At 41.1% G+C, this 27,323-nt stretch overlaps 1 protein-coding gene across 4 annotated transcripts in view; it reads right to left on the reverse strand.

Moving 5' to 3' along the window:
- The window catches only part of CNTNAP5 (contactin associated protein family member 5), a 312,663-nt gene that overhangs the window by 212,648 nt on the left and 72,692 nt on the right, over nt 1–27,323 (reverse strand). For all 4 annotated transcript variants that reach the window (XM_053402908.1, XM_053402895.1, XM_053402900.1 and 1 more), the window contains one exon: nt 15,280–15,473. In XM_053402908.1, coding sequence (XP_053258883.1) covers nt 15,280–15,473 — 194 coding nt within the window. The remainder of the gene's footprint in view (nt 1–15,279; nt 15,474–27,323) is intronic.

Consider the following 27,323-nt stretch of genomic DNA (forward strand, 5'->3'; position numbering starts at 1 on the left):
TGAGTACCAACACAGAAATAATTCAGGACTTGGTACAAGAATCTACTTTGGCAGGACAAATTGTGGAGGAGAAAGAGAAAGCTGTGGTTGTTGAGCCTAAAGTAATACAAGCGGGATCCTCAGTCTTATAGAAGCAAATTGAGGATTACAAGTTGAGGCCTTCTATGATTGAATCTAGAAAAAGCCAGATTTTGAGGATTGGATCCCGGCTTGAATGGAAGAAGGAAAGTTGGAAGGATCCCTCTATGCAGGGATCTACTGACTTTTGGGACATGGACTTGGGTCTGGAGGAGATTGGAGTTCTGGGGGCCTTTGGATTCAGAGGAATTTTGAAACATGTCATGAAACATCTTATAGACCTCAGCTTCAACTATGGAAATTTGGCTGACCTGCCTGGAAGGAATAAAAGCATTTTTAGGTTGGAGTCTTCTCGAGATCTGCTCTTTGGCATTAAAGAATATGAAGAAGACCTGCAGAAGGGACCTGGAAAAGAGTTAAGAGCCTCGGACATAAGATCTCCAGGTTGATGGACTATATGGAATTGACGGAAAGGACTGGCAGAATCCGAAACCAGGGAGAGGAGATGGTGGAAGAAGATTAGAGAATTTAAAGTTTATATATAGTAATACTGTAAAATTAATGAATGATAGAAAAATGGTGGAAAGAAATTTTATGGCCTTAGCAGAAATGTTATAAGGAGTTAAGCATATATAAGTATTTTAGTTTTAATGATAAAAAATATGTTAAGATATTTATAATATAACATAAAATAGAGAAAGATGGAAAGGATATGCTGAAACAATTAATAGAAGTGGAATACAAAAAGGGAGGTGAGAGGAAGTCAAGGAAACAAGGGAATGAAAGATAGAGTATGGAAAAGGTGTGATGTATGTTTTTAAATGGTTATTGTTTTGTTTTGTTTAGGGTTAAGGTGGGTTAGGGTTTTGTTTAGTTTAGTTTAGTTTAATATGTTTAGGTTGTGTTTTGTATTGTTTATATATTGTATTGTATTGTTTTTTTCTCTTTTTTGTTTTTTCTCTTTCCTCTTTTTTTCTTTTCCTTTTCCTTTTCTGTAATCTTTAAAAGTAATAAATATTATTTTTTTAAAAAAAAACAAGTGACCTGTTGACTTATATTTCACTTCAGTTGTAAAAGGGTACCTTTGAACAGGACAAAAAAATGCATTGACTAAAAAAAAATGAGATACTTTGTGAAGCAAAATTGCTTGGGTGCATTTTCCTATTCTGCAGTCAACTAGCGAAAATAAAAGATCTGGACTAAGTCCAAGGGATGAAACCAATTATGATAAATAGCTAAATCTGTGAATACCTATGAATCACCTGACTGTAGCATAATCACTTAGAAGTGATACCCCTGAGGCTACTGTTAAAACATGGCAGTGAAATCATCACTACTTTCATCAGGGTAATTATAAATTATCATTGTCATTCTGTTTCTAGCCTTGTCGGAACAAAGTCTCAGGAAATTCTTTTCATTTTGCTATGCCTAGCTTTAGTCTGATGCAAAATTTATTACTAAAGAGCTCTAGGTTTCATAGTAAACTTTCTAACACATCATTTCTACACATTTACAACCCAGTCCACAGTTTCAGGAAGAAACATTTAAGTTGATATATATATTTATTTGAATGGGACTAACTTGGTATAGATTATTGGTGTTCGTATGTCTGAAATCCACAGGTGCCAATATCCTTTGAAATAACATTTTCCTCTTCTGAAATAGCAATGGGTCATTTAGCTGCCACTCCACTACTTATTCCCTGGGAAATAATATACCCTAGATTTTATTTCAAATCTGATGTCCTTTCATGATTGTCATAGTTCCTCCTAGCTTCATGACTCACAATCAAAATCATGTGATAAACACTGCTTAACAATTTCATGTGGGGATTCAGCAGATAAGTGAAAATGGGTAAAACCAAGCATACCAAAATAATAGATGTCTTTCCACCACAATAATCAATCTTATCCCATGTGTACATAAACTGAGAACCATACAAAATGCAGTCTCCCAAAATGTATGGAGACAGCCTATTCACATACAATTTGTACGTGCACAGACATCATTTTGACTCTAGAATTGAAAAGATGGGGTGAAGGATAGGGCCAGTAGACACAACTCCAATTCTTCTCCCGTGTGTAGAGAGGAACACACATGTAGGTCCTATCTAGATTCACTGTACTTCATACTTGAAAACTTTGCCAGTCACAGCAAGTGTTAATTGTAGTAGCTTGCATATGAATGAGCAACTTTGAAGAAGAAGAAAAATCACTTTCATTTTACATTGACCAGGCTAAATACACTTCAATTAAACAAGAGCATTTCCACATTTATTTCAACAAAACCTACCAACACAGAGTTTCCATTGTTCTCAAAACCTTCACACATTGCAGCATTCTACAATCTGATTGCTGTGAAGCCTGACAAATTTGTGTGTCTGTGTGTGTTATGTTTCATCTCCTCATTTTCTTATCTCTTTTAAAGGTCGCTTGCTTTCAGTCCTTCTTTATAGTTTTCATGCTTAATCTCCTTTATTGACACAAGGTCATGAAATACTCTTGTTGTATTGAGGATATACAGACACACTCCATTAATACCCAGTCAATGCATTATTTTCAAGGATAATGCAAATGATGGCATTGAAAATCAGCCTTATATTTAATTTTATTATCTCCATCAGCACAAAGGGTCAGATTCAGCAATCTGTATACATAAAAAGGTCTATTTATCCAGGTGCATAAAGTCTACATTCTTGCATGTATCTGTATAATGTCTATGCCCCTTACTTGTAATAACCTTTCTAATATAAGCAGGTTTCAGTGGCTGGCTTTTAGATTTTAAATGTAAAAAAAATCCAATGAACTTCTTAGTGTTCTGTGTGTATATATACATATCCCCTGTTATTAAAAACATCTATTTCTATAAGAAATCACAGTATCTATATCCTCTGGCAAAAGGTCTCTTTTTTTGTTGTGGTGAACATTTCAGAACAGAGAAATGCAGCCTTTATTTTGAAGACTAACATTTAAATCCATAGCCAGTGTCCAGCTAGCTGATGTCAACCTATATTTTTGACACTGACTCAAGCCGGTAATTCTGATAAGGCAAAGGGAAGCTTTTCCCTATCAAAAAAGATTTGGGTCACAACAAGAAGCTGCTTTTCAAGTAAACAAATCTAACCTTACAAGATATTTCAGTGGCCCAGTGACTGTAGCGTTTTATCCAGGATACCATATCATACACTACACTGAAATCTCACTGGATTAGGGAGATCTGCAATTTAACTACTCACTGTGACTGTATACTATTTCACTGTCACCTGCATACACAACCAGAATCAAAACACACAGATTCCCCACACAGTTTATGGGAGTGTTCACATTACTGCCTTAGCATAAAATAATGGTGATGTTTTTCTGAGTGCTTCACATCTCCTTCTTTCCTAGTGGTTCATATCAGCATGGCTTCATTAGTGTCAGATTCATTTCTGTTTGTGTACACACCAGGGGGTGTGAATTTCTTCATCATATGCAAAGGCATTCATATCTCAGAGATAAATTAGGATTGCCTTAAGGATTCCAATCGGTGTGAAGCTGGCTTGAGAAACAACACCTCAAACAGTAGTATTTTATAACAAAGTACAAGAAACACATGCAGTTTAGATAACAATGTGTGAATACGGATTAAAAACCCAGCCCTGGAAATGGAGTTAGTGAATAGTAAAAGCCTATGTTACTAAAAGCCAATATTGTTGGTAGCAGTGATCAAACATAAGCACATTATGGATGTTATTAGCTGGTATAAACCTGATAGGATTGGCTAAAGGCAAATAGCTTGGGCAATTGTCATCACCTTTGCAACAGCCAGTGTATTCCCAACCCTACATGCAGTTCAAACCTACACACACACACACACACACACACTCACTGTTTGTAGTGGGACTTGGTAATGAGACTGCCACCTAAGACTTAAAAGGGCTTAGTTATCTTTTCTGATGGCTTACCCAGACAGATCATTGATAGAAAATAATATGACTACCGTATATCCCAAACTGAACCCACAGAATTTACAACACCTTTTATCTAGACTTACATACATTTTCAGTAAAGCGAGAATCTTCTAAGGAAAGGTTTTGACTTGCACATATGAAAGCTAGAGCAAGTGGATTGTATTAAATTCTTGGTGGCCTCATAAGCTGGACTGACTTTCATTCTCAGTTATTCTGTAGCAGTAGCTTCGGAGGGTAACTTTCTGCAAAACTTTCAAGATGTAAATTTACCGTACTTACAGAACATTTAATAATCTCCATTCTACTTATGGAACACATAACAATCTCTATCCACAACTATCCACAACTTCCTTGTATTCACAGATACTTGATAGTTACACTTTACTAATTGCAGCTAATATACTTAACACCTGAAGCAGACCTTGCATTATTTTCCTGCTCCTTTTAAAGCCGATCAACTAGAAATTTAGGACATCTTTTGCAAGGCATACATTTCACTCCACCTCCTGTTCTGTTTTCGGTCTTTTGAAATACTTCACAATCAAGTGGGAGGAGCTTGTTGATGCAAATACAACTGGAAGCTTCCCCTGATGTCACTGGGGGTCGTGCCATGGCCCTAGCCACCAGCAGGGCATCGGACAGGATCCACGACTGCTGGATTCCTTTAATGGAATACCCAAAAAGGGGAGGGGTAGGTGATGGCCACGGGACGCGGGTGGCGCTGTGGGTAAAACCTCAGCACCTAGGACTTGCCGATCGCATGGTCGGCGGTTCGAATCCCCACGGCGGGGTGCGCTCCCGTTGCTCGGTCCCAGTGCCTGCCAACCTAGCAGTTCGAAAGCACCCCCGGGTGTAAGTAGATAAATAGGGACCACTTACTAGTGGGAAGGTAAATGGCGTTTCTGGCTCGCTAGAGTAGCTTCGTCATGCTGGCCACGTGACCCGGAAGTGTCTGCGGACAGCGCTGGCTCCCGGCCTATAGAGTGAGTTGAGCGCACAACCCTAGAGTCTGTCGAGACTGGCCCGTACGGGCAGGGGTACCTTTACCTTTAGGTGATGGCCACAGCCACCCACCCACCAACCCACGACACATGTCCCAATGCCTAACCACCAATACCATAAAAGTTGTGACGATTTGCTACAAGGTAGGCAAAAAACCAAGAGGCTGGGGCCAATCTGCCAAATGGATAAAAACTCCTACCAGGCCCCCTGATCAACCAGGGCAACCAACCAAAGTCCATAGCAAGGTCAAAGCATAAATATGACGTAAAGGGAGGGTGGGCAGGTGATCCGACGACTCCAGGGAAGCAGAATGAGGCACAGGGCTGCCGCAGCTGCTTGAATGTGGCACAGAGCTACCAACTTGGTTACCTAATTGTATAAATCCTGTTGCAAGCCAAACAGTCTGGCATTTTTCTCTGCAACTTCAATAGATTAATGAGTTCTGATATAGATGATGTGTTAGGATGACAACTCATGCTCGTAAACTCATTTCAGTCCTGGTTTGATATTAAAATAGGTCTTAACAGTCTTACCTACATTTGATGAACTTTGATAAAAATGCATAACTTTTATTTGGACCAAGTAAAATTTATGAGAAGAAACCACATTTGTCATTTGCCCACACCAGAGGAGGAGAAAGGACATTAACTCATTAGTCCAAGGTATGTCATGCAAACCTAGTAGCCTGTAGATGTTATTGAACTACAACTCACATCAGCCCTAGCCAACAAGGTTATGGGTGCTGTATTTGAGGAAGGATTATCTAGGATTACATGCAGTTACAGTGGCTCTCTCATTACCATCTTGGCTGTGAGTCCTGGAAGATTTGTTCCTTGCCTTTCTACCTGGCTTGGGAGGGTAGGTCCCCAACTAATTCCAGCTACAAAAGCTGAAGTTGCTGAAGAGGCCAGAGATCATACTCACTGTCTCTTACTGCAGACCCAGGTCAGCGAACCTGAGCTTCCACAGCTGCTGCCAGCCATAAACCACCACTGGTAGGATTGGCAGCAGCAGCAATGTTCTGTGCTTATGATAATATTTTATTCTCTTGCTAATTATCCTGTTTTAAATGTGCATTTTATATTTGACTTCCTTTAGTAATGTTTTCTTTTGGGGGGAAAAATTAACTTCTCTGTGTTAGATGTGCATTCTGTAGTTGACCTCCTTTATAATGTTTCATTTTGAAATCTTTAAGATAATATTTTGGTTTCCTGTTAATTATGTTGCTTTGAATGTATACTTTATATTTGACTTTTTTCAGTAACGTTTTATTCTGGAATGTTTTCTTTGATATTTTAATGCAGGCTATAAACTGCATGCATTCCCCCCCCCCAAAAAAAAATAATATATAAGGTTGCATAGAAATTAAATGAATAATAATAGCCAACACTGTAAATGGAATCCCTGATCCAGACCATGTGCAGAGGAGAAATGAAAGTGCTCTCCACCACAATAAAGAGTTTCAAAGCTTTGGTGTCTAGACCCTGAGGCCTCCCCCAAACCAAAAGGGTCCCCTGGCTGTGCGGCTGCTTAAAAGGGGTAAGCCACACACCCCAGACAACCGGATTGGGTGGCCGGGGACCGTGACACAGCCAGGATCTCTCCAATGACGCAGGGCTTAGCCCCACCCCCAGCTGAGTGCAGAGGGCACGCGGCCTGACCGCAATACCGCCCCACCTGGAAGTGGAGCAGCCTTACTTGAAACAGTCTTAAACTGGTTACAAATAACTGCTACAAAATACAAAATAACACATTGCTCATAAACAAGCAATCAATGCAGTCCAATCTTTTTAGTTCTTAATACAGTTCAATAACTTTCATCTGACTGATCTCAGAGAGAGATCCTGTCCAGGCAACTTGCTTGTATCACCATTGCAGAGCTTCAATGACCAACTAAGAAACTGGGTTCTCAGGTTTCAGCTCACGTGAGATCGATCTCTGCTTGGGTTTCCAGGATGAATCATGAATTAACCTGAATGGAAACCTCCACCCTTTTCTTTGTCGCATTTAGCTAGAGATAAACTTCTCTTCCCTAATGCAAACCTACCTGCTTGGCATTTTAGATACAATGAATTCAAGCACTGTGTTTTATGCATATTAAATTTATATCTTTAACACTCTTTAGTTAAATTTAGCACAAAAAAAGGTCTGATATAGCTTTCATTATTTATACCCTGTTAGTTAGTTAGCAAACAAAAACCACGTTGAATGTGAACTCCATACATTTATGTACTGGGAATGCTTTTGCCATAATATCTGCAAGCATTTCTTTGGTTGGACAATACTGAATTTTTATCACTCCTTGAACAAGCGGAGCCTTTACGATAGCTGCTTTATATCTTGTATTGTTTATTTGTAACACATTGCTCTTAAACAGCAAAAAATGTGTTACATATAAAATACCAAGTGACACATTATAACTGTTTCCAGTATAGGTCTGGAGAGCAAATTCATTTCTGCTTTGCACATGGTACAGATCAGGGATTCTGCTTGCAGTACCTCTTAACAACTGGTTGGTCAAAATTAGCATTACATCACAAAATCTAATTGGCTAATTAGTTGGGGGTGGGGATAGGTTAAATTTGCTTAGCTAACTTTTGCCCAGAGCTCCAGTGACTGAGGGAGCAATTTGGGTGCAATCTATCCCCATTTCTAAAACCCTGTAGTTAATCCATGTATTGCCATTTCAAACTGACTGCTTGTGGTGCATGTAGCAAGTTTATCCATTTAAGGAATGTGTATCTCATAGATGCATTTATTTGTCTAATCATTGTAAATTGTTTGCTAAGAACAAATTAATGATGCATTCCTTTCCCCCACCATCTCTCCCTGGAAAAATTACTTTACAGTCTGTGCTCTGTAACATTTCCTCAATTTAATTCATTTGTAAATGGTCATTTGCTCAACAGAGCTCAAAATAATATGCAACTGGAGAGAAATATTCCCCATTGTATATATATTTAAAATTTATCAAGTATAAACTCCTGCCATATAATCCAATCTTAAATAAAGTAACTCATGATTATATTTGAAATATAGTCATACAGCAAGTGTTATACTGAGCTTTTCCAAGATCCACGCTCAGTTATGAAGCTCACTGGTGGCCTTCAACCTTCACTGTCTTCCATATAGTGAAGACTTGTGAGTATAAAATAGGATTTCCATATGTTCCACTCAAGTCTCACTGGTTAATTGTTAGACTATGTTTAAACATACATACATACATACACATTTCTCCTCTGGCATGACTGCAATGGCAGCTCATGCTTTCATTCTTGATAAAATGAATCTTATTCCGTTCTCTGAACCTGACAAACTGTGGTTCAACTTGACTGTGGTTTGTTTGAAATAAGCCATATTCAAGCCATGGTATACGGAGCTGGCTTGTTTCAACAAACCATAGTGAGTTTGGGATTCAAATGTATCAATAAACTCACTATGGTTAATCAAAACTGGAAAGGGGGGCTTCCAAACACCTTCTCATGACAAGTCCAGGGCATGAGAGAGGGGGAGAGCTTGGAATAGGCTAGACTGAATCTCATTGTGATAAACCATTGCTTATTGTGGTATCTGAATACAGCCATAAGATACATGTACAGTGGTACCTCGGGTTACATATGCTTCAGGTTACAGACTCTGCTAACCAAGAAATAGTACCTCAGGTTAAGAACTTTGCTTCAGGGTGAGAAAAGAAATGAGGCTCTGGCGGCGCGGCAGAGCAGCAGGAGGCCCCATTAACTAAAGTGGTGCTTCAGGTTCAGAACGGACCTCCGGAACGAATTAAGTACTTAACCCGAGGTACCACTGTATGTGATATACCAGTGACACAATATTTGCTGGATCTGTGACCACTGGTTATCAAAATATGGTTAAAATAACTTAGCTATTGGCTGGACGTGGCACTTTTCAGGCTGTACTTAAAGATTAAGCTCTTGTCTTCAAAGCTGAAACATTAGCACTTTAAATCACTTGCACCATCACCTCCTCATATGTAGGTCCTAATGAGAATATGAAGCTACATTACTTAAAGAAACAACTAGGTTCCTAAAACATGTCAATGGTCTAGGAATGAGCAATCCAGCTGCCATTAGACATATGATGCATGAGGCAGTGATGATAGGGAGGGAGCAGTTCTGCAGTTTCAAGGCTACTACACATAGACAAATGTCCTCTTTATAATGAGGCAATCTGCATTAGCAACTGATCCACAGATACACTTCTGGTGTGTGGGAATGCAAAAATGCTGCCCGACACAAGCACAGAAATCTACAGCTGGAAACATGTGAATGATTCACCCAGTGCATTTGTCTGTGCAATCTGTATCTCTGGGAACAACTGGCAAAGTTATGCTTAGGACTGAATGTGGTCTCTGCCTGTATGAACAAACCTCATTCATGATGGGGTAACTGCTACAGAGATAGCTCTGTGTGTGAGTGAGTGATTCTGTAGGCAAAGAGTTGCAATCCTACATGGTTTCCTCTATGTAACATAGCATTCTAAATACTGGAAAACACTCTTAAAAGCCAAAGTCTGACATGTGACACAAGGACATTAGAAGTTTTGAAAAGAAGGTGGCAACCAATCTTTTACACAAGTGTCTCAGTAATGTGCACATCAAAGAGCAATTCCTGCATAGCATATGCAGGTAAAATAACATGTTGAATAATTCAGTACTTAAAACACCGAATAAGATCATTTACTGATTCAAGTACTAAGTCCTAAGCTTTCTGTTTCCCAATCAATTGTCAGCAAGTCCATGAACAGCCGACATCCATATTGAAAATATAATTATAAGCCTGGCGTACTGTATACAACAACATCCTTTTGTAACAGATTACTTAAATACAAATAGGTTTGGAAAATTGGTTTTAAATGCCTAATCTGTTTTATCTTACACCCCAGCTGCAGAATTTACTAACATTGCAAATGCAAGCTGAATGAATACATATAAAGACTTATTTGAATGCAACTTGCATATGACCAGCATGGTTATCTCACTACTACTAAGTGGGGTGAAAGTTTGGCGCATACATTACAATATGGCTCATCACTGATATACACAAAAGCCAGCTCCCATGGTTCTGTCACATTGTCTGTCTGTGTGTTTCTGCATGTGTTTCTGATATTCAATGGGACCACAGCACATGGGAAACAGGAGTTTAATCCTTCTCTTTCCAGCTGCAATCTCCACAAAGGTCTCCCCACAGCACAGTAATTACCTTAGGGGAAAAGTTCTTATTGGCAGCAATAGGATGTTTTTGACTCTAAGAGTAATTTCTATGGTAGGGAGTGATCATACAGGGTCATGGCCTCAGAGAGGAATGACAAAACTCCCCCTCCTCAGAGTTATTTTAAAAAGTCTTCTAATGATGATGATGCATGCTACTGTACATATTTAACATATCATGTAGATAGGCCCTGGGCTGTATCTAAGCTGCAGTGCTATCCTTCCTGAGCATGTCAGCTGACTTCTACTCAATCCCTATCCATCAGGACTTATAAAGCTTGGCCACAGAGTTTGCTCCAGAGCCTAAGAGACTTATCTTAGGGTCAACCTAAGTATCTCTTCCCAAACTTTGATTGTTGCTCTGGAACTTGACCTCATCATGATTTAGATCACATCCCTGCTTCTGACATATGCATCTTCTCCCACTGTCCCTGGATTCCTCCTGCAGTATGCCTCAACAACGTTATGGGAATGCACTTCTATTCATGCAATTATTATTTTTAATTTCCTTTAGTAAACATTATTTAATTAAATTCTTCTACCCTCAGTAAATTTATAGGAATCATTGTACTCAAGTGTGTAAGGGCCGTGAGACAAATTCTTAATTTTGTTTGTAGTTGAGCTAAGGTCAAGCTTAAACACACTGTCTCAAACTTTTGACTCTCCTGTGCCCAATACCTGCTTCTTCAAAATTCCCTTGTACTTTTAACCTTCCTGTGAACTTTTGATCCCCTCTAAAGGAAAATCAATCATTTTACTTCCCTGAAAGTCTTATTGCATCACACCCTCTAACATCAGGGAAAGAATTCTAGAAGAGTCATGAATGGCAAAACTTCATTTCCCATCTCCCTCTTCTCCTGTGATATCATGTGGAACATATTACTCTCTGGAATGACCTGAGTAAACTTGTAATAACTATATTTGTTAAGCAATTCCAGCATGACTGGGTTTTTAAAAACAAACTTGCTCTTATCTTCTGCGTTGTGTGTAGTTCTATAATATGGGTGACCACAAGTTGTATTCTATTTTTTAATTGGTTTAATCTGTTCCAACTGGAAGAATATGGGATACATGAAGTCAATGTGTGGGATAGGGGTGCTAGGCTTGATGACCTTGAGCTCTTTGAAGGCCTTACTATTCTATAATTGTGTTGCCCACAAGAAACTTATTTTTCCATTGTCAGCATTAGCAGAAACTGCCGTTATCTGCAGGCCATCTATTCCCATGGTGAACAGTAATAGAAATAAGGAATCACACAGTGTTACAGAATTACTTGAAAGTGTAACTTTGCCTGACCTCCTTCCAGCTTTTTTTAAAACAAAAAACATAGCCATGTATAGTATTTTATGACCCTTTTTGTGATAAGATTTCATTATTCACCTGATAGCATCTAAACTGCTCAGATTACAGCATCTCCCAGCAATTGCAATTGTAACTAGATACTTTCAGGAATGTTGATCAGGGAAAGAAACGCTTAAGGGCTATGCAATAGTACTGGGAACAGAGTTGAAGACATTGCCTGAGAAGAGCCAGGGTGGTGTACAATAGAAGACATGCCAGTCATTCACCCTCTCGTCTTATTTTTTCTCAGTCTAATGGACCACATATGTTTGTTGTGAGCAAACCTAAAACCTAAACCTTAAAAAAGGGAAGAATTCAACATAGCACTGAACAGATTGCACCTCAAGGCAAACATTTCTACTTGCCTGATGAAATGATCTCTCCCTTTCCCCTCCTGTGCACTTTTCTGGGGGTTATCCCAACCCCTGAACAAATTTGGGGGCTGTGCAGGATGTATGGGGAGAAGAAAGTGGGGGATACCCTCAAGATAATAGAGGTCAGTGTACAGGCTTCCAGTAGCAAGACTGGTTAGCTGAATCTGCCTAATAAGGTGGAAATACACATATTCTACCTACCAGGGAATTGCATAAATCAAGCACAGATTTCTCCTTGGACCTTATTAGGATCTACCAGCTGACCTGTTTGATTATAGGGCCACTGGAATAGACACCTGGAATATTTTCAAAGGATGCTATTGTGCAACTGAAGCTACCATACCACATGATCCAGTGTCAGTGGATTGGATTCAAAGTGGCATTAGCAGAATTGTGAGATTGCAGCAGTTCCAAAAAAATGTTCATGCAGGTACCTCTCTCCAATTTTGACCAATTTTCCTTTCCACTATAGCTCCACACTAATTCTTAAGCATTTTGTGAGGTTTCCTCAATCCTCAGGAAAGGCTTTCTCTCATCCCGTCTTGATGCAAGGACACCCAGTGTCATAACCTTCTCATTTTCAAAAAAATACATTTAGAACCCCTTCTCTTGTGTTCATCTTGCTACATTAAAGCAGCAGTACAGGAAGATGAAGATTCAAATGCAGAAAGGTAGAGTTCATGTGCAACTTCTACTTTGTCCATGGAAGAAGAATATAATATGAAATTACATCTCCATTTTGAAACTCCAGAGTCTCAAACTATCCTGAGGGGTCACAATGATTTATTTGGCATGTTTTATTCACTGCACTGACTGACAAGCCTTCTTGATTGTGGGAGGGTACCAGTCCATTGTTTATAACTGCTGCTTTGCTTGCTAACCATACTAAGAAATGATGTTCAGATATGTCATCAATCAAATATATATCATTGGGTAGGTCAGACGTGGGGATGGTTGTGATTGTAATAATTTTCCTGATTAGCAAGTACTTCTGTTCCAATTTTGAATGTTCCACTTACATTGCTTTACCTGTTGTTGTATGGAACTGCGGCTTTTTAGCTGATATACTCCCATTTCATGCTGAATTTTATATGGTGGGAAAGAAAAGTATGCTGGGCATGAAAACTATGGGAAAATCACAATTGCCCACGTTCTTTTGCTAGCCTTAGAGGAAAGTCCCACTCAAAATACTGTGGGATTTTCAGGAAAAGTGGTCACCCAGGAAGGTTGCAAAGTACAGAAACATTATTATTATTTTATTGAAATAAAGGACACCCACAACCAGCCCTTGGCTACCTTGAAAGTAAGATAAGCACACACACACACACACACACAGAAATCTTTGCACCCACCAATGAGAATTTCATTGAAATTTCCTCTCCCTTTTGATAATCCTCATATGCAATTTATTTTCTCATCAACTGATAGGAAATGGGAAAAAAAAATACAGGGTACTGTATTGGCATACCTAATAATGATAAAACATTTTGAATGGAAACTTGCTGTCCATTTATCTGATCATCCTTAATTTTCATTTGAAATTAGTTTGCCCTCAAAATGCACTTTGTGGGTATCTGAATAAATAACAACCCAATATAATTTGCATCATGCACAGGTGATAACTAGGGAGAGGACTTCATTGGTTGTGATGGCCTACATTTGAACCACCTTCCCAGGTGCCTCCTCATAATGTATTTTTTGTACCAGATTAAAACCATTTTACTTCCCACGGCCTTTTAATTTTGTCTGAGTTTTGTGGGGTTTGCAGGTTAACAACCACACTGTTGCTTTTCCTGCCAGTCATATTTATTTCATTGATTGAACAGTATGTGTTTCTATTATTTTATCATGCAGATATCTGCTAGTTTATCAGCTATCCTAGGAATAGCAGTATTATCAATATATATTTAATAACTTTGTTCGTCACTTATTCTTGCGAAGGCAACTCAAAGCAATTTACAACCAAAACAAACAAACAAACCACCCCACATTAAAACAGAGGAAAAAATACATTGAAAACATCCTAAAAGGCCACAGATAAAGGCCAAAGGCCTGGCTAAAGAGGAAAGGTTTTGACTGGCACCTAAATATATATATAAGGATGGTGAACATATAAACTCTGGAATAAATGAATAAAATAGGGTGAGATCCAATGGCTCTGCATCCCCTCTGCACACAGATTTTGGAGGGCAGGGCAGAGGAAAACCAAATGTCCCATTGCACAAGCAGATTTACATTGTGAAAGTGGGTGGACATGTCTGTATGTAACCCATAATACAGAAAGAGTTGACTTAGCTCACAGTCATCAGTTAACATTAATTAATCCCAATGGAACTCATGCTGATTCATCTTTCATGTTATTATGAGTTAAATTAAAAGATGAACTCATTCTTGGGAGAGAGATAGCTTGACAAACTACATTTCAATTGTGAGCCCTATGAGGATAGTGTTGGGTGAAACTATAGCAATACTTAGCATCAATTTCTTGAGTGTTTCATATACCTCCAGGAATCCTTACAACAGCACTGCAATGTATGCTTGCATTATTATGTCCACTGGTGGCTTGCATAAAGCCACTGAGGAAATTTATGCAAGATTTGTGATTTGAATGAGATGCATTCCTGTCTACTACTCATTTTCTGAACCACAATACCACACAATCTCTCACCCTTATTTCACTAGAAATGGTAGGTTATATATATAATGAATGAATCAAACTAAATAAGAACTTAGCATGGCACACATAAACTTGCTGGTCTACATATAGCAATAATTCACAAAATAATCCACATATTATTATTGCATACAATTACAAGAGCTGAAGGTGATTCTTTTTTTCATGTGAACAAAGAATGGCCTGTGGAAATCACTAATACCCGACATTAAAAAATATGGATGAGGAACAGGAGTGTGAAGTGGAATGATGAAGGATGCCACAACTGCTATTATTTCACTAAAAAACAATCCATAAGATTTACCAAACAATATGTTGCACATTGAGACACACTCTTTATCTACCATTTTGTTTTTTGGAGCCTTTGGGTCTATAATACCACATGAATTCTTTGATCCTTTCTTCATAGCCATAAAACTAGCAACAGCCTTTTTCAAGATTTCAGCAATTCCACTGAAAACTCCCAGCTATATCCCTACTGAAGCTCGAAAAGATGCAATTGTTTCCAATCAACAGTACATCCTCAACAACTTTGGAGATGGAAAACATGCATTTGGGTTTAGAATGCTACATCTGTTTTCTGCAGGTTGTTGATTATACCATAGCATTGATCCAAAACCTTCAGACCTACCCAGATGATGTCTTCTTCTCTGTACTGCTTCCAATTGCGACCTGTGTCGCTGAACATCAGAATGTAGCTTGTTGTCCAGTCTGAGCTTCCGTACCTTCCTTGAGTAGCAACACCTGTAATTTCCACTCTGTCCCCTAAATCGATCTGGAGCCATTGTTCCCTGCTAGAATCCAATGGGGACCAGCCACCAGCTCCTAGAAGAGAAGAATCAGAGTTCTCTTGAGTAACTCAAAAAATAAATTTTATATTAACACATTTTGATAAATGATGATTGCATTATACCCGAATGAGGGCCTGACATCTCACTGGAACGGGAAGAAAATATTCAGGATGTGTTATGAAAAACATATTATTCCATGAGTCTTTAGGATGCCATATTTTGCTTGTCATGTTGACTTTGGATTCCCCAAAGGCTCAGCTCTGTGTAAGTGGCTGAGACTACCAAAAATCACACAGCTCTAACTGGTGGGAAGAGATAATAATGCTAGGGCATAAGGAACTCGGATAATAAGAGCATGGTTCTTAATGGGAGCAGCAATATTCACTGAGGCAAAATATTGTATTGAATCCACAGTAACAGAATGCTGTTATAAATAAAGTCACACAAGGCAATGCTTAATTGTAATCAAGACACATCAAGTTCTAGAACTAATCTTAAAGGGCAGGACTCAGCTTTAGAGCAAGTGAACTGCTCATAAAACAATAAAAGCTTCTCTAAGCATCTGCAGAATGTCTTGTGGTTCCATGCTTTCTGAGGACCACATCTATATACATGTTTCAAATCTGCTTCAGTGTTCAAGGAACAGCCCTTCAGAAACAATGGGTGGTTGAGGGAAATTTTATTTTGGTTCTAGGTATTACATTCCTTTGCTTCCCATGGCTCAGTTTCTGCTGGGGAGGAAGGCAAGAGCTGGCTTAGAAATTTGCTAGTTTCAGCTGAGGGCTGCCTCAGATAGGAGGAGGGTGGAGGAGAGAGCAAGAGAGACATAGTGTCATAGTGAGCGAAGACATTCTGTCAGACAGAGAGAATGTGAGTATGTGTGGAGAGATAGAGAAAGGATGAAAAGAATGGGGAAGGGGGAGGAGGCAGAGGAGGGGTGCTCTGATGTTCCCAAACCACGGCAGGGGCTAGTAGGCAAAATGGGGGCAAAGAAATGAAACCAAGCATATAGCAAGGAAGCTAGAGAGAAACAGGAGTAGTACAAATATGATGTCCATGGGATAAGTTCCAAAAAAAGAAAAGAAAAGAAAATTTGAAGTCAGGTACTCATGAAATATAAGTATCTGATAGCTCAGCAGGTACAGCACAAGACTTTTAATCTCAGGGTCATGGGCTTCAGCTGCATGTCAGACAAAGGATTCCTGAATGGTCCCTTCCAATGCTACAATTCTATGATTCTAAGTATTCATAGAAAATGAATATTCTGTGCAAAAATGATTTGCCAAGGAAATAAAAGGACAGAGGTACTCTCTCTGAAAAGGTAGGTGCTTCATGTTTGGTGGATGGAAGGGTACATGAGAATGCCAGGCTCTTCACACTGTGAATTAATGGGTGATGGATTGTTGCCCTGATTAAATTAGGATGCAGGGGATGTGCAGGGATAGGACACAAGAGGATTAATCCTGATTATCCCACATCTTTCTCCAGACAAGATGAAGACTGTGAGACCAGATCAAAGCTCTTTGGCAACAATAGACTTCAGCACTAGCTATAACTTTTCCATCCCTGCCCCCCACCCCCCACCCCAGAAAAACACCTGGCAGCAGGGTTTACAGAGCAGATGGCATTATTTACAGGTAAGATTGAGTCCCAGAACTGCTCTATCACTGCACACAGAATCCTACAAAGAAATGCATTCTCCGGACACAGAGGGGGGTGGACTGTAAAGACACACAAGGCCTTTGACAGAAGATCCAGGAAGAGAGTTCTGCTACTCATCTGCACTCCCTCTACCACCTTCTTCTTCTTCTTCTTCTTCTTCTTCTTCTTCTTCTTCTTCTTCTTCTTCTTCTTCTTCCTTTTTCTTCTCACATTTTAGCCCTCCTCCTTCTCATCTCTTCCCATCCATCTTACTTCTGTCTATGCAATCATTTACCAATCTGATATGTATGCACTTTATGTGTTACAGAGTTAAAGGACCTGTTGGAATAGCTCTAATTAATAATGCTATTTTAACATGTTCAATTTGCATATTAATAATGTGTAACCTTTTGCCCAGCATTCATTCCCAGACTTGCTGCATTGCAGTTGTCCTCTATTTTGAAATATCACTCATTGTTCACTCTAGCCTAGGATGAGGTTTACTGCTAGTACTCTCCCAGGGGAATACACTGACTGTGCACAGAGATGCTTATGGAACTGGCACCTCTCAGAGGAGAGGCAGGCAATACAAGGATCCTGGCATCTTCTCCAGCTCAGATTAAAATTCAAGGCAAAGAATATCACTCAATTTCCCAGCCCTTTCAGCTCTCCCCAAAGCCACTTCTTTCTTCCTTTTGAGCGAGGCTTACTAGGCTGATATAGAGCCAGAGTTGGCTATAGAAAAGAAGGAAGAAAAGAAATCTCATCTGTCCCTCCTTACCTAGCATGGTAAAGAAAAAGTGATTTACAGTGGTACCTCGGGTTAAGTACTTAATTCGTTCCGGAGGTCCGTTCTTGACCTGAAAATGTTCTTAACCTGGAGCACCACTTTAGTTAATGGGGCCTCCTCCTGCTGCTGCCCCACTGGAGCATGATTTCTGTTCTCATCCTCAAGCAAAGTTCTTAACCCGAGGTACTATTTCTGGGTTAGCGGAGTCTGTAACCTGAACCGTCTGTGACCTGAAGCGCTGGAACCTGAAGTGTTTGTAACCCGAGGTACCACTGTATATGTGTTGAATGTACGATATAACATTGTGCCACCTGATGGCGATGTGGAGTCCTGTTTTTCTCTACCTGTTTTCCCTGTTTAAATTTGCAATGCTTTAAACTGAAATGCTTCTTTACGTGTCTAGATCCAGCCATGGTCACAGGCCAGAAAATGAGGCTCCTGTAATTCAAGGGCTATTGCTAATCTGAGCAAATCCAATGTAAGTGCACAGGATGAAGGAAGAGAGGGAGATGGGGGTTGCCCAGTGAGTATATGATTGGAGCTGCTTCTCTGCTAAAACACAGCAACACTCTAAGCCAGGGATGAGCAACCTTTTTCAGCAGGGGGCCTGTCCACCATCCCTCAGACATTGTGGGGGCCAGACTATATTTTGAAAAAAGAAAATGAATGAATTCCTATGCCCCACAAATAACCCAGAGATGCACTTTAAATAAATGGACACATTCTACTCATGTAAAAACACACTGATTCCCAGTGGCGTAGCGTGGGTTGTCAGCACCCGGGGCAAGGCAAGTAATTTGCGCCCCCTAACACGTGGATTTGCGCCACCTAACCCTACAAATCTATGCCTATGAATGATGGTCCCTCTCTCTCTCTCTTTCTCATATTCCAATTGATTCCCATTTCCGCCGATCGATCCCCGAAGCTCTCACCCAGCGAAATCCGTGCGTAATTACGCTTCGCCATCCCTAATCCTGCCACTTCCACCGGGAAATCATGACGGTGCGTTTCTCTTCTCCAAACTTTCCCCGGCCCTTTGCCGGCCGGCGCAGCCCTTTTGGCTACGAGCTCCCCTCCTTCTCTGCCCGCTTCCGACCCCACCTCCCCGTCCAGCCTCCCTACCTCCTGAAAAAAGGCGCCGGCGCCGAGCAGGACACCCCCCGCGGCCATCGGAGAGAGGCGGGGCCGAGGGAGGCGAGCCAATGGGCGAGGCGGGGCAGGGTAGGTGGCCACGGGGGCGGGCGCTGCCGCAGTCCTCGGGTGGGCAAGGTAGGAGCAGGCGGAGGCTGGCTGGCCGCTCTGACAATAGGGGCGGGCCGAGGGCACGACGCGGCTGGGCCCTCTGGACTCGCGCCCCCCCCCAGATGTTGCGCCCGGTGCGGCCGGCACCCCTGGCACCCCCCACGCTACGCCACTGCTGATTCCCAGACCGTCCACGGGCCAGATTGAGAAGGCGATTGGGCCGAATCCGGTCCATGAGCCTTAGTTTGCCTACCCATGCTCTAAACTCTCCATCCTTCTGCTCCCAGCTAGCCACACACAGCACAAGGCTTCATCTTTAAAGCAAATATTACAGGTCTGGCAGAACGACATCATTTTCACCTGACCAAATCCCAAGCAAAGACTATGAGCTTGTTTCATCCATGGCAAGTGAGGATGCAACTTTAGCTACTGGCACCTCAGTGCAGACATTTTTGTCAGTGCGTCCTTGACACTCCCACTTGGCCATGACAGATGTCAGTCACATGGTGATTTCCTTACTCTCTTTTGAAATCAGACTACTTTCTGTCATCTACATTCTAAGGGGGAGGGGGAATATGACCACACATTGAGAACATAATATTCTAAAATTTCATCATATACTATCCATATGTAATGGAAGACTACTGAAGCAGCATTGTTTGCTATTTTTGAGCAGTATTGTTTCATTGTCTCAGGCTGCAATCCCAAATACACTTTGTGGTTTGAGGACCTGATCCCCGCTTTGTGGAATGAAGACACACAGACACTATAAGGTTAATGGGCAAGAAAAGACCACAACTTTATTGATTACAGCAAGTGAGAAGGTATTGGCTTAGGCATTGGACCACGACAGATTGACTCCACCCAATCAGAGAGGGGTGAGCCCAAAGGGGGTTTATTCACCAGAAGGTGGAGCCTGTTGATGCTAATACAACTATAAGCTCTCCCCTGATGTCACCGAGGGTCGTGCCGTGGCCCCCCGCCACACAGGCATCAGACAGGATCCATGACCGCCAGATTCCTTTAATGGAATACCCAAATTTGAAGGGGTAGGCGGTGGCCACACCTAGCCCTTCCACACACCATCGACACATTCCAATGCCTAACCTAACCGCCAATACCAATAAAGTTGTGACGATTGCTACGAGGTAGGCGAAACAACCAAAAGGCCTAATGCCAATTGGAAAAATTCCTACCAGGCCCCCTGGGCAACCTGGGTGACCAACCTAAGGTCCATAGCAAGGTCAAGAGAAAAACTAAGCCCTAAGCTCTAAGGGAGTGGAGGGTGGGTGACTCGCGACGAGAAGGCGGAAAATGAGGCGGAATGGCTGGCACAGCAGTAAGTTAAACTGCAAACCACGCCCCCTCCAAGCCGCCTGGTTGGGTGCTTACCTGTGGGCGTGGTGCGCCAGCCAGGTGAGTGGGGCAGGGGGCGTAACGCCCCCTGCGTGATGCAGAAATCGTGTCCTGCCCACAACACCTCCCCTCTTGGATGAGGAGAGGCTTTCTAGTAAGCCATATTGCACTTAGTGGGTTTTACTTCTAAGCAAGCATGTGTATGAGTGCATTGTCAATTATTTCAAAGCTTTTACTTGCTCTAAGCTACTTTGGGCAGGTGTTGACAATAAGCTGGCACAAACACAAATTCACAAAGCTTTTGTTTGACAGAATTAATTGGGTATGGAGGCGGGAGTGCAGGTTTGTTGTAAGATGCATTTTTGATCCATCCAGATCTCCTACAAGAAATTCTCAGCTCTGCAGAAGCAGCATGGGTGTGAGGTGTTGTATAAGGTGCCAAAGTAGATATTTCTCATTTTGCTGAACACAATACATGTATTTTACACAATTAATGCAAAGAAAGCTGAAGACAGGTTTGTATCTGTAATAAAGCCTCCTCTTCACCTCTCCTCACTATTTCATTCTCATGTTTTCTTTCTTCTTCTTCATTTGAAATAATAATAATAATGTATGTGCATATTTTGGCATGTTTAGAATGTGGTGATTTCTTTCCTGCCATCTGTTCTACCATCCTCTTGTGACATCTATACTCCAGGGAGCATATGCTAGTCGTTGAGGGCCAGGAAAATGAAAGTTTATTGCTACAGCATCTGCAGTAGCACAGAGATGAAATAGGAACAGGTTAAAAACCCAGGCATAGGACTAAAGTGCACTGCAGATATCTTTCAATGATATTACTCTGTTATTAATAGCAGCTCAGCCGAATATGTGGTTTTATTGCATCTGTTTAGATTTCCCACCACTGCTGTCAGAAATATCCACACTGTCCCAGCAATCATGATAAAATTGAAAGAATAGGGTAGTGAATGGTGTTTCTTTCTAATTCAACAGTTTACAAAATAAAGTCATCGGGGTCTTGTCCTTCCACCCTTCCATTTGCCCATAATCCACTGACATTGCTGGGAAAGATGTGTATCGTCACAAAGAAGAATTAAATTCCACTCAACAAGTGTGCTTCTTTTTCACTACAGGCTGGGATAGGTGATGGAAAGGAAATGGTCTTTTATTTGAGCTGTGAGCCAAATATGCAATATTACGTGTGACCTTATATTTTCCAAGGCAACAACATGTAGTACAAGATAGGCCAAGAGAAAGAGACATTTTTCAACTTTTTTCAGCTTAAACAAGAACAAACTATGTAAGACAAAGGTACAGATCACACACAAAAATGAATAAAATTTGTTGTATGACAATTTAAGAAGAACTGAGTGTGACTGAACTAGCTGGGGCATGTGGGAATGCATGTGTCTCAGTTGCATTTGAGAAACGGGAACTAGAACAATGTTTGCTTTAATTCACGAATATGCATGAATGAATTCCCCTTTATTTAAAGGTTCTGTTGAATTAGCACCCACTCTTCCTCTATAGACATGATAAACTTCTATTGCAATGCTCTCACCTCTGACAAATGTAGCAGTGATAATTCTGGAAACCATTGTGCTGACTGCAGTGGAACACATCTCTTTTGACTCAAGTACAAATTCTGCCAAATTCTACCCAAAGCAAAATTCAAGGTGAACATGAGGATTTCTGCTTTGCACCCAAAGAAATGCCTCCCATTTTCATATCAGCAGTCTGGGGAAGGCTATTGGAGAAAGGCTATCTTCAGGCCAGAGGATTTGCCCTTTAAGGCTCCAAAGTCCTCTCAACTGGCTGAAGCCTAGAGAAGGTGTGCATAAAAGAGGCATAAAAGGCTTCAGTCTGCTCCCAGCCTTTGTTGGAGCCAGTTTCTCAGCCGGCAACCTTGCCACTTTCCCTATGGTATCTGGCATAGGACCACAACACAGGACGCCGTTTCCAACATGGATCACTGAGCACACATTGCTCCAAATGTAACCCCCATCATAGATCTTTTTACAAAAGCTTTATGATATTGGCAGTCTTACTTCCATCTCCTATCCTAATCCAAACGCCAAATAATAGAAGAGCAGATTGAAATCAACTCTGAAATTAATATGTACACTTCTCCCCACCACAAAAATAAATAAATAAATAAATAAATAAATAAATAATAAACAATCAAGTAAGAATTAGATTAGACTATAGCAGAGATGGATACAAGGTTGACTCAATCCTTTTTGCCAACTAAGACAGGGGCCACCTTGCTGGCAGCCTCTACTTAACATCAGCTGCTGCCGCTAAATTGCTCCAAGTCTCATGCAGCTTCACCAAGCTTGGGTTGAAATATAATAAACCTTCACTAAGTCTCATGCCATGAGTCTTGGCTTGGCAAGACTTGCTGAAGGCTTACACTAGGGCTCACTCCTTCAGTCTTCACTTGGCGGCTACGCTAAGGCAGAAGAAACCTCAAGATCACCATGCACTGTTCCTAATGCTCCCATCCCATGTCTCCTAGGCTCTGCTCTCAGCCATCTATTTGGGCTCAAGGATCTCCCTGGTCTTCACAGGGGTTACAGTGAATTCCTTTCTGCATCCCTGGCTTCTTCCCTTGCTCCATGGAGTTCCATGGTCCATTTAGTGATTCCCTTATTCCTGCACAACCATCTTCCTGAGATATATGCCTTCTCTCTCACAGCTGTCACACCAGGCTGTTTAAATGGCCCGGCCTTCCTCTGCCCTAACTTCCTCCAGGCTCCACTGAAGTGTAGTGTAGTGGCTAATATTCACCCACCAAAAGGGATGAGGCTTGCCAGGAAGAGTCAGACTGAAGGGACAGAACCGCCAGAGAAAATTTGGTTGAAGCAAATTAGGCCTTGGGCCACAAATGCCAAGGGTAACCTGCCTCAGGATTACAACATCTATTTAGGGTGCTAGGAGAAGGTAGGGGTCTTCTGAAGATTGAAGATGAAAATATTGCGTGTGAGGAGAAAAGCATGATTAAGTTTGGAAAATTAGTGGTGTTAACTTGCCTAATTTTCTGATTATTCTCATTTGAATCTATTATATTTAGTAAATCTGAGCCAAACATTTCCTTTTTCATTCAATGTTTGCGTCTTACATATAATTTTTAATTTTAAAGTCACAGCAACAGTTCCCCATTCTGAATAACAGTTATGAATGCTTTTTAATTTATTTATTTAAAAAATGAAACTTTTAAAAATGCCAATCTTCAAAAGTCAAATAAAACACAGTAGCACTGAGCCAAATTTGACACCTGCAAATTAAGACGATGATTCAAAGGTATTTACTGAGAAACTGCAGATAGAACTGGGCTTCTAAGTTGTTCTCTTACTTTGTTATTTCTTTTTGTTTTCTTGCACAGAAGCTCCCCTGTTGCACCTCATAAGCATGGAAGGATGCCATTTTTAAAATAAAAATTAAAGGCCCACCTGCACAAGAAAACCCCTTGCAGAAGCATAATGAGGCTTGTTTAGGCAGACTCCCCTGAGTATTAATTATTCTTTCCTTGAACAACTCAGGTCTGTAAACTTCTTAAAATGCAACAATTCATTATTTATTCAAAAGCTGATATTGTATTGTGTGGGGCAGTGCAAATTTGGCTAATAAACTTTCTGCTAATCCAGAAGTAGGTCAGACTTGATTTATCTTTATGAATATCAACCCCCCCCCCATACACACACACACACACACACACACACACACACACACACACCAGCCTACTTAAATACTTTCCTGTTTTTCTCTGGGCTGCTGCTAAATGGCTATAGGTATCCAGAAATTTGACATTATAATTCATGTTTGTAGTGCTGATCAGGATATGTCTCTAGAAAGCTGACCAAGTCAGAATGAAATCTTCCGCTTGGAACTTGACCATTTTTGCTCCAAATCATTGCACTATGTTATGCAACTTTGCCTACAACCATGGAGGTGAGTCAGTGATAGAACTGGTCTGTGCCAACAGTTACAGACAAGGGTGATAGGAGGGCAGTGTGAGTCTTCTGTCCTCCAAGCTTTCAACTGCTGGCATAGGAATCCACCGCTGGCTGACTTTAGCAAGGCAACCTTATTCCCATGATGCAAGCTCCGTCATGAATCCATTGGTTTAACATCTGACAGTTAGTGTGAGAACTGAGGTGGCACCAGAGGTCTCAGAGCCCTTCAGCCTCCTTAATATCTGCAGTCTTCATTAGATTGTCTTCCAGTGATCACCCAGCTGTTCCATAACACTATTGTGAATTACTAGGGACACTGTTGTGGAATGCCCTTCCAGAGATGGTCAAGTGGTATGTTTTCTTTCTTGCATTTTTAAAAATAAAATATTTGCAACTTCCCAGCAGCCTCACCCCACCCCAGATATTTTTTTTTGCATCCTCTGATAAACCTATCAGAGACCTGTAAAGGCCTAATAATGTGGTGCTGTCTTGAATGCTGCCTGTGATGTTCTGAAGAGCTCCATGTTTTGTGTAGTTAAAGCGGAGGAACATAGGTGGGTATTTTTATAGTACAGTACCTTAAATGAGGCTTTTAACACTTTTTTTAAAAAATCCTCCACTGCTGTACATTAACAACAACAAAAAACAAAAAACAAAAAAAACAATCCAGAGTTCCACAAGTAATGTTTTCAACAGCCTTGCTTCTTGCAAAGCCTATGGATCTAAAGAACCATAGAGATATTATATAAGAAACATAGAAAGAGTGTGGGACCTAATCGGACTGGGGACCCCACACAGAGGCGATGCCCACTCCTAGTACTTGGTGGCATGCAGCCTCTGAATATGGAAGACACCCAAAAGAACTGATGATGAAGCATGCATATGAATGCAGGTCATTGTGTTTCATACCCAACACTATAAAATAGCATAAAAAGGTAAAGGGACCCCTGACCATTAGGTCCAGTCATGACAGACTCTGGAGTTGCTGCACTCATCTCACTTTATTGGCCGAGGGAGCCGGCGTACAGCTTCCGGGTCATGTGGCCAGCATGACTAAGCCACTTCTGGCGAACCAGAGAAGCACGGAAACGCCGTTTACCTTCCCGCCGGAGCAGTACCTATTTATCTATTTGCACTTTGACGTGCTTTCGAACTGCTAGGTTGGCAGGAGCAGGGACCGAGCAACGGGAGCTCACCCCGTCGCGGGGATTCGAACCGCCAACCTTCTGATCAGCAAGTCCTAGGCTCTGTGGTTTAACCCACAGCGCCACCCGCGTCCCACATAAAATAGCATAGAAACATACAATATAATCAAGAGCCTTCCCAGCCACTTTGATCTGAGCTAAGCAGGAACAGAGTGAGAACCTTGATCATGTGACCATTGCAGATCAAAGCTACATGGAAAATGCCAGTCATGGGAAACTTTATCTGTTAGTACTACTAGACTTGACTTCTTTGTAGTTATTGTTATCAAAAAGTTTAAAAATCACTGTCTGAAGCCATCTATATATCAAGATAAACATGAAATAATATACAATAAGTACAAGTTATTTTAAAAAACCCACACCCACAAAAACATATTCAGATGTATTGTTAATGATTGGGTCACATCTCAGGGAAAATGTTAAGCAAAACATATCTTCAGTGGACACCTAAATGCAATGATGCCATGTGCATGTTTAATTTGGGTTAGTAATTGATTCCAGAGGCCTGGAGCTGCAAAACTGAAAACCCGGTTTCTAGTACAAACTAAGCACGCCTCTGGGGCCTGTGATACCTTCAGCAGTGTTCCATCTGAGAAGCGCAGTTGCCTAGGAGGTATATATGGGTAAGGCAGTCCTGTAGATAGCAGTGTTGCCTCAGTTTGTTACAGCACCTTTCAATTTGCTGATTGCAGCTACAGTTCAGAATCAACTCAGACTCTTTCCAGTACAAGAAAAAGACAGCCTGCTGTCTCCAGCTAAATATGCAACAGCTTTGGAACAATTTTGTGATGTCTGGAAATTGTGTGCCTCTTACCGGGAGCATCTACTTAATGGGCCCAGTGAAGTCAAATACCAAATAATTTAGGGCATCAATAAAAACAACTTAAGGTTCCAGAAAATTAGCTGTAGTTTGTCACAACATGGGCTTTGCAAACTCACTAAGCACAGAGAAAACATGGATGGCAACTGCGTGAGCAGGGGTGGGGGGCCACTCCATACTCTGGATCACTATTTTGACATGTTTGCCAGCTGGTACGTGAATGCAGAGCATGAAATCAGACTTGGAGCAATCCAATGTTGGATTACTCTCAGCTGATACTGGCTGAGAGAAGATGGCCCTTTTCCCATCAAATAAGCACAGAACCACAACTCAATTCATTTCCCTAGAGCTTAGGTTGTCACTCCAATATCCAGGCTCCATCAAATAGTTCCTCTGTGTTCATCCAGGCATAATGCCTCTAGATAGTCTGCAGCCAACCTGCAGCAATCTTTGGCAGTATGTTGAAGCCCTGAAAATCAGCTCTTATTTTTAATATTTAGCATGCATTTAATGGCAATGTTATATAGAAGCCAAAGGTGCTTAGTTCCACCATGCAAAGGGCAAATAAAGGAATGACTTTGGAGTTCAAAATAAAAATGAACAGGAATACCCCTATGGCTTTGAGGAGGTTCTTTTACACAGCCACCTAGAAATGTGGACTGAATCTTTAAGGTTGCTTCGGTCGCATCAGAGCTGATGCAGTACATCTCTTTCTCATATTAGTCTGTCTCTAACACTCCTTCACCAATGTCAGGTCTTAAATCATGTGGGACAAGTTTGAGACTTGGCTCTTCCTTGCTAGCATTAGCTAAGCTCCCAGGAGGGAAGTGCCTGGGTTGCTGACCTGGGGCAGTGTGGGAAGGAAACCCACAGA

Source organism: Podarcis raffonei, chromosome 1 (genome assembly GCF_027172205.1).
Source record: "Podarcis raffonei isolate rPodRaf1 chromosome 1, rPodRaf1.pri, whole genome shotgun sequence".
Classification (NCBI taxonomy): Eukaryota; Metazoa; Chordata; class Lepidosauria; order Squamata; family Lacertidae; genus Podarcis; species Podarcis raffonei.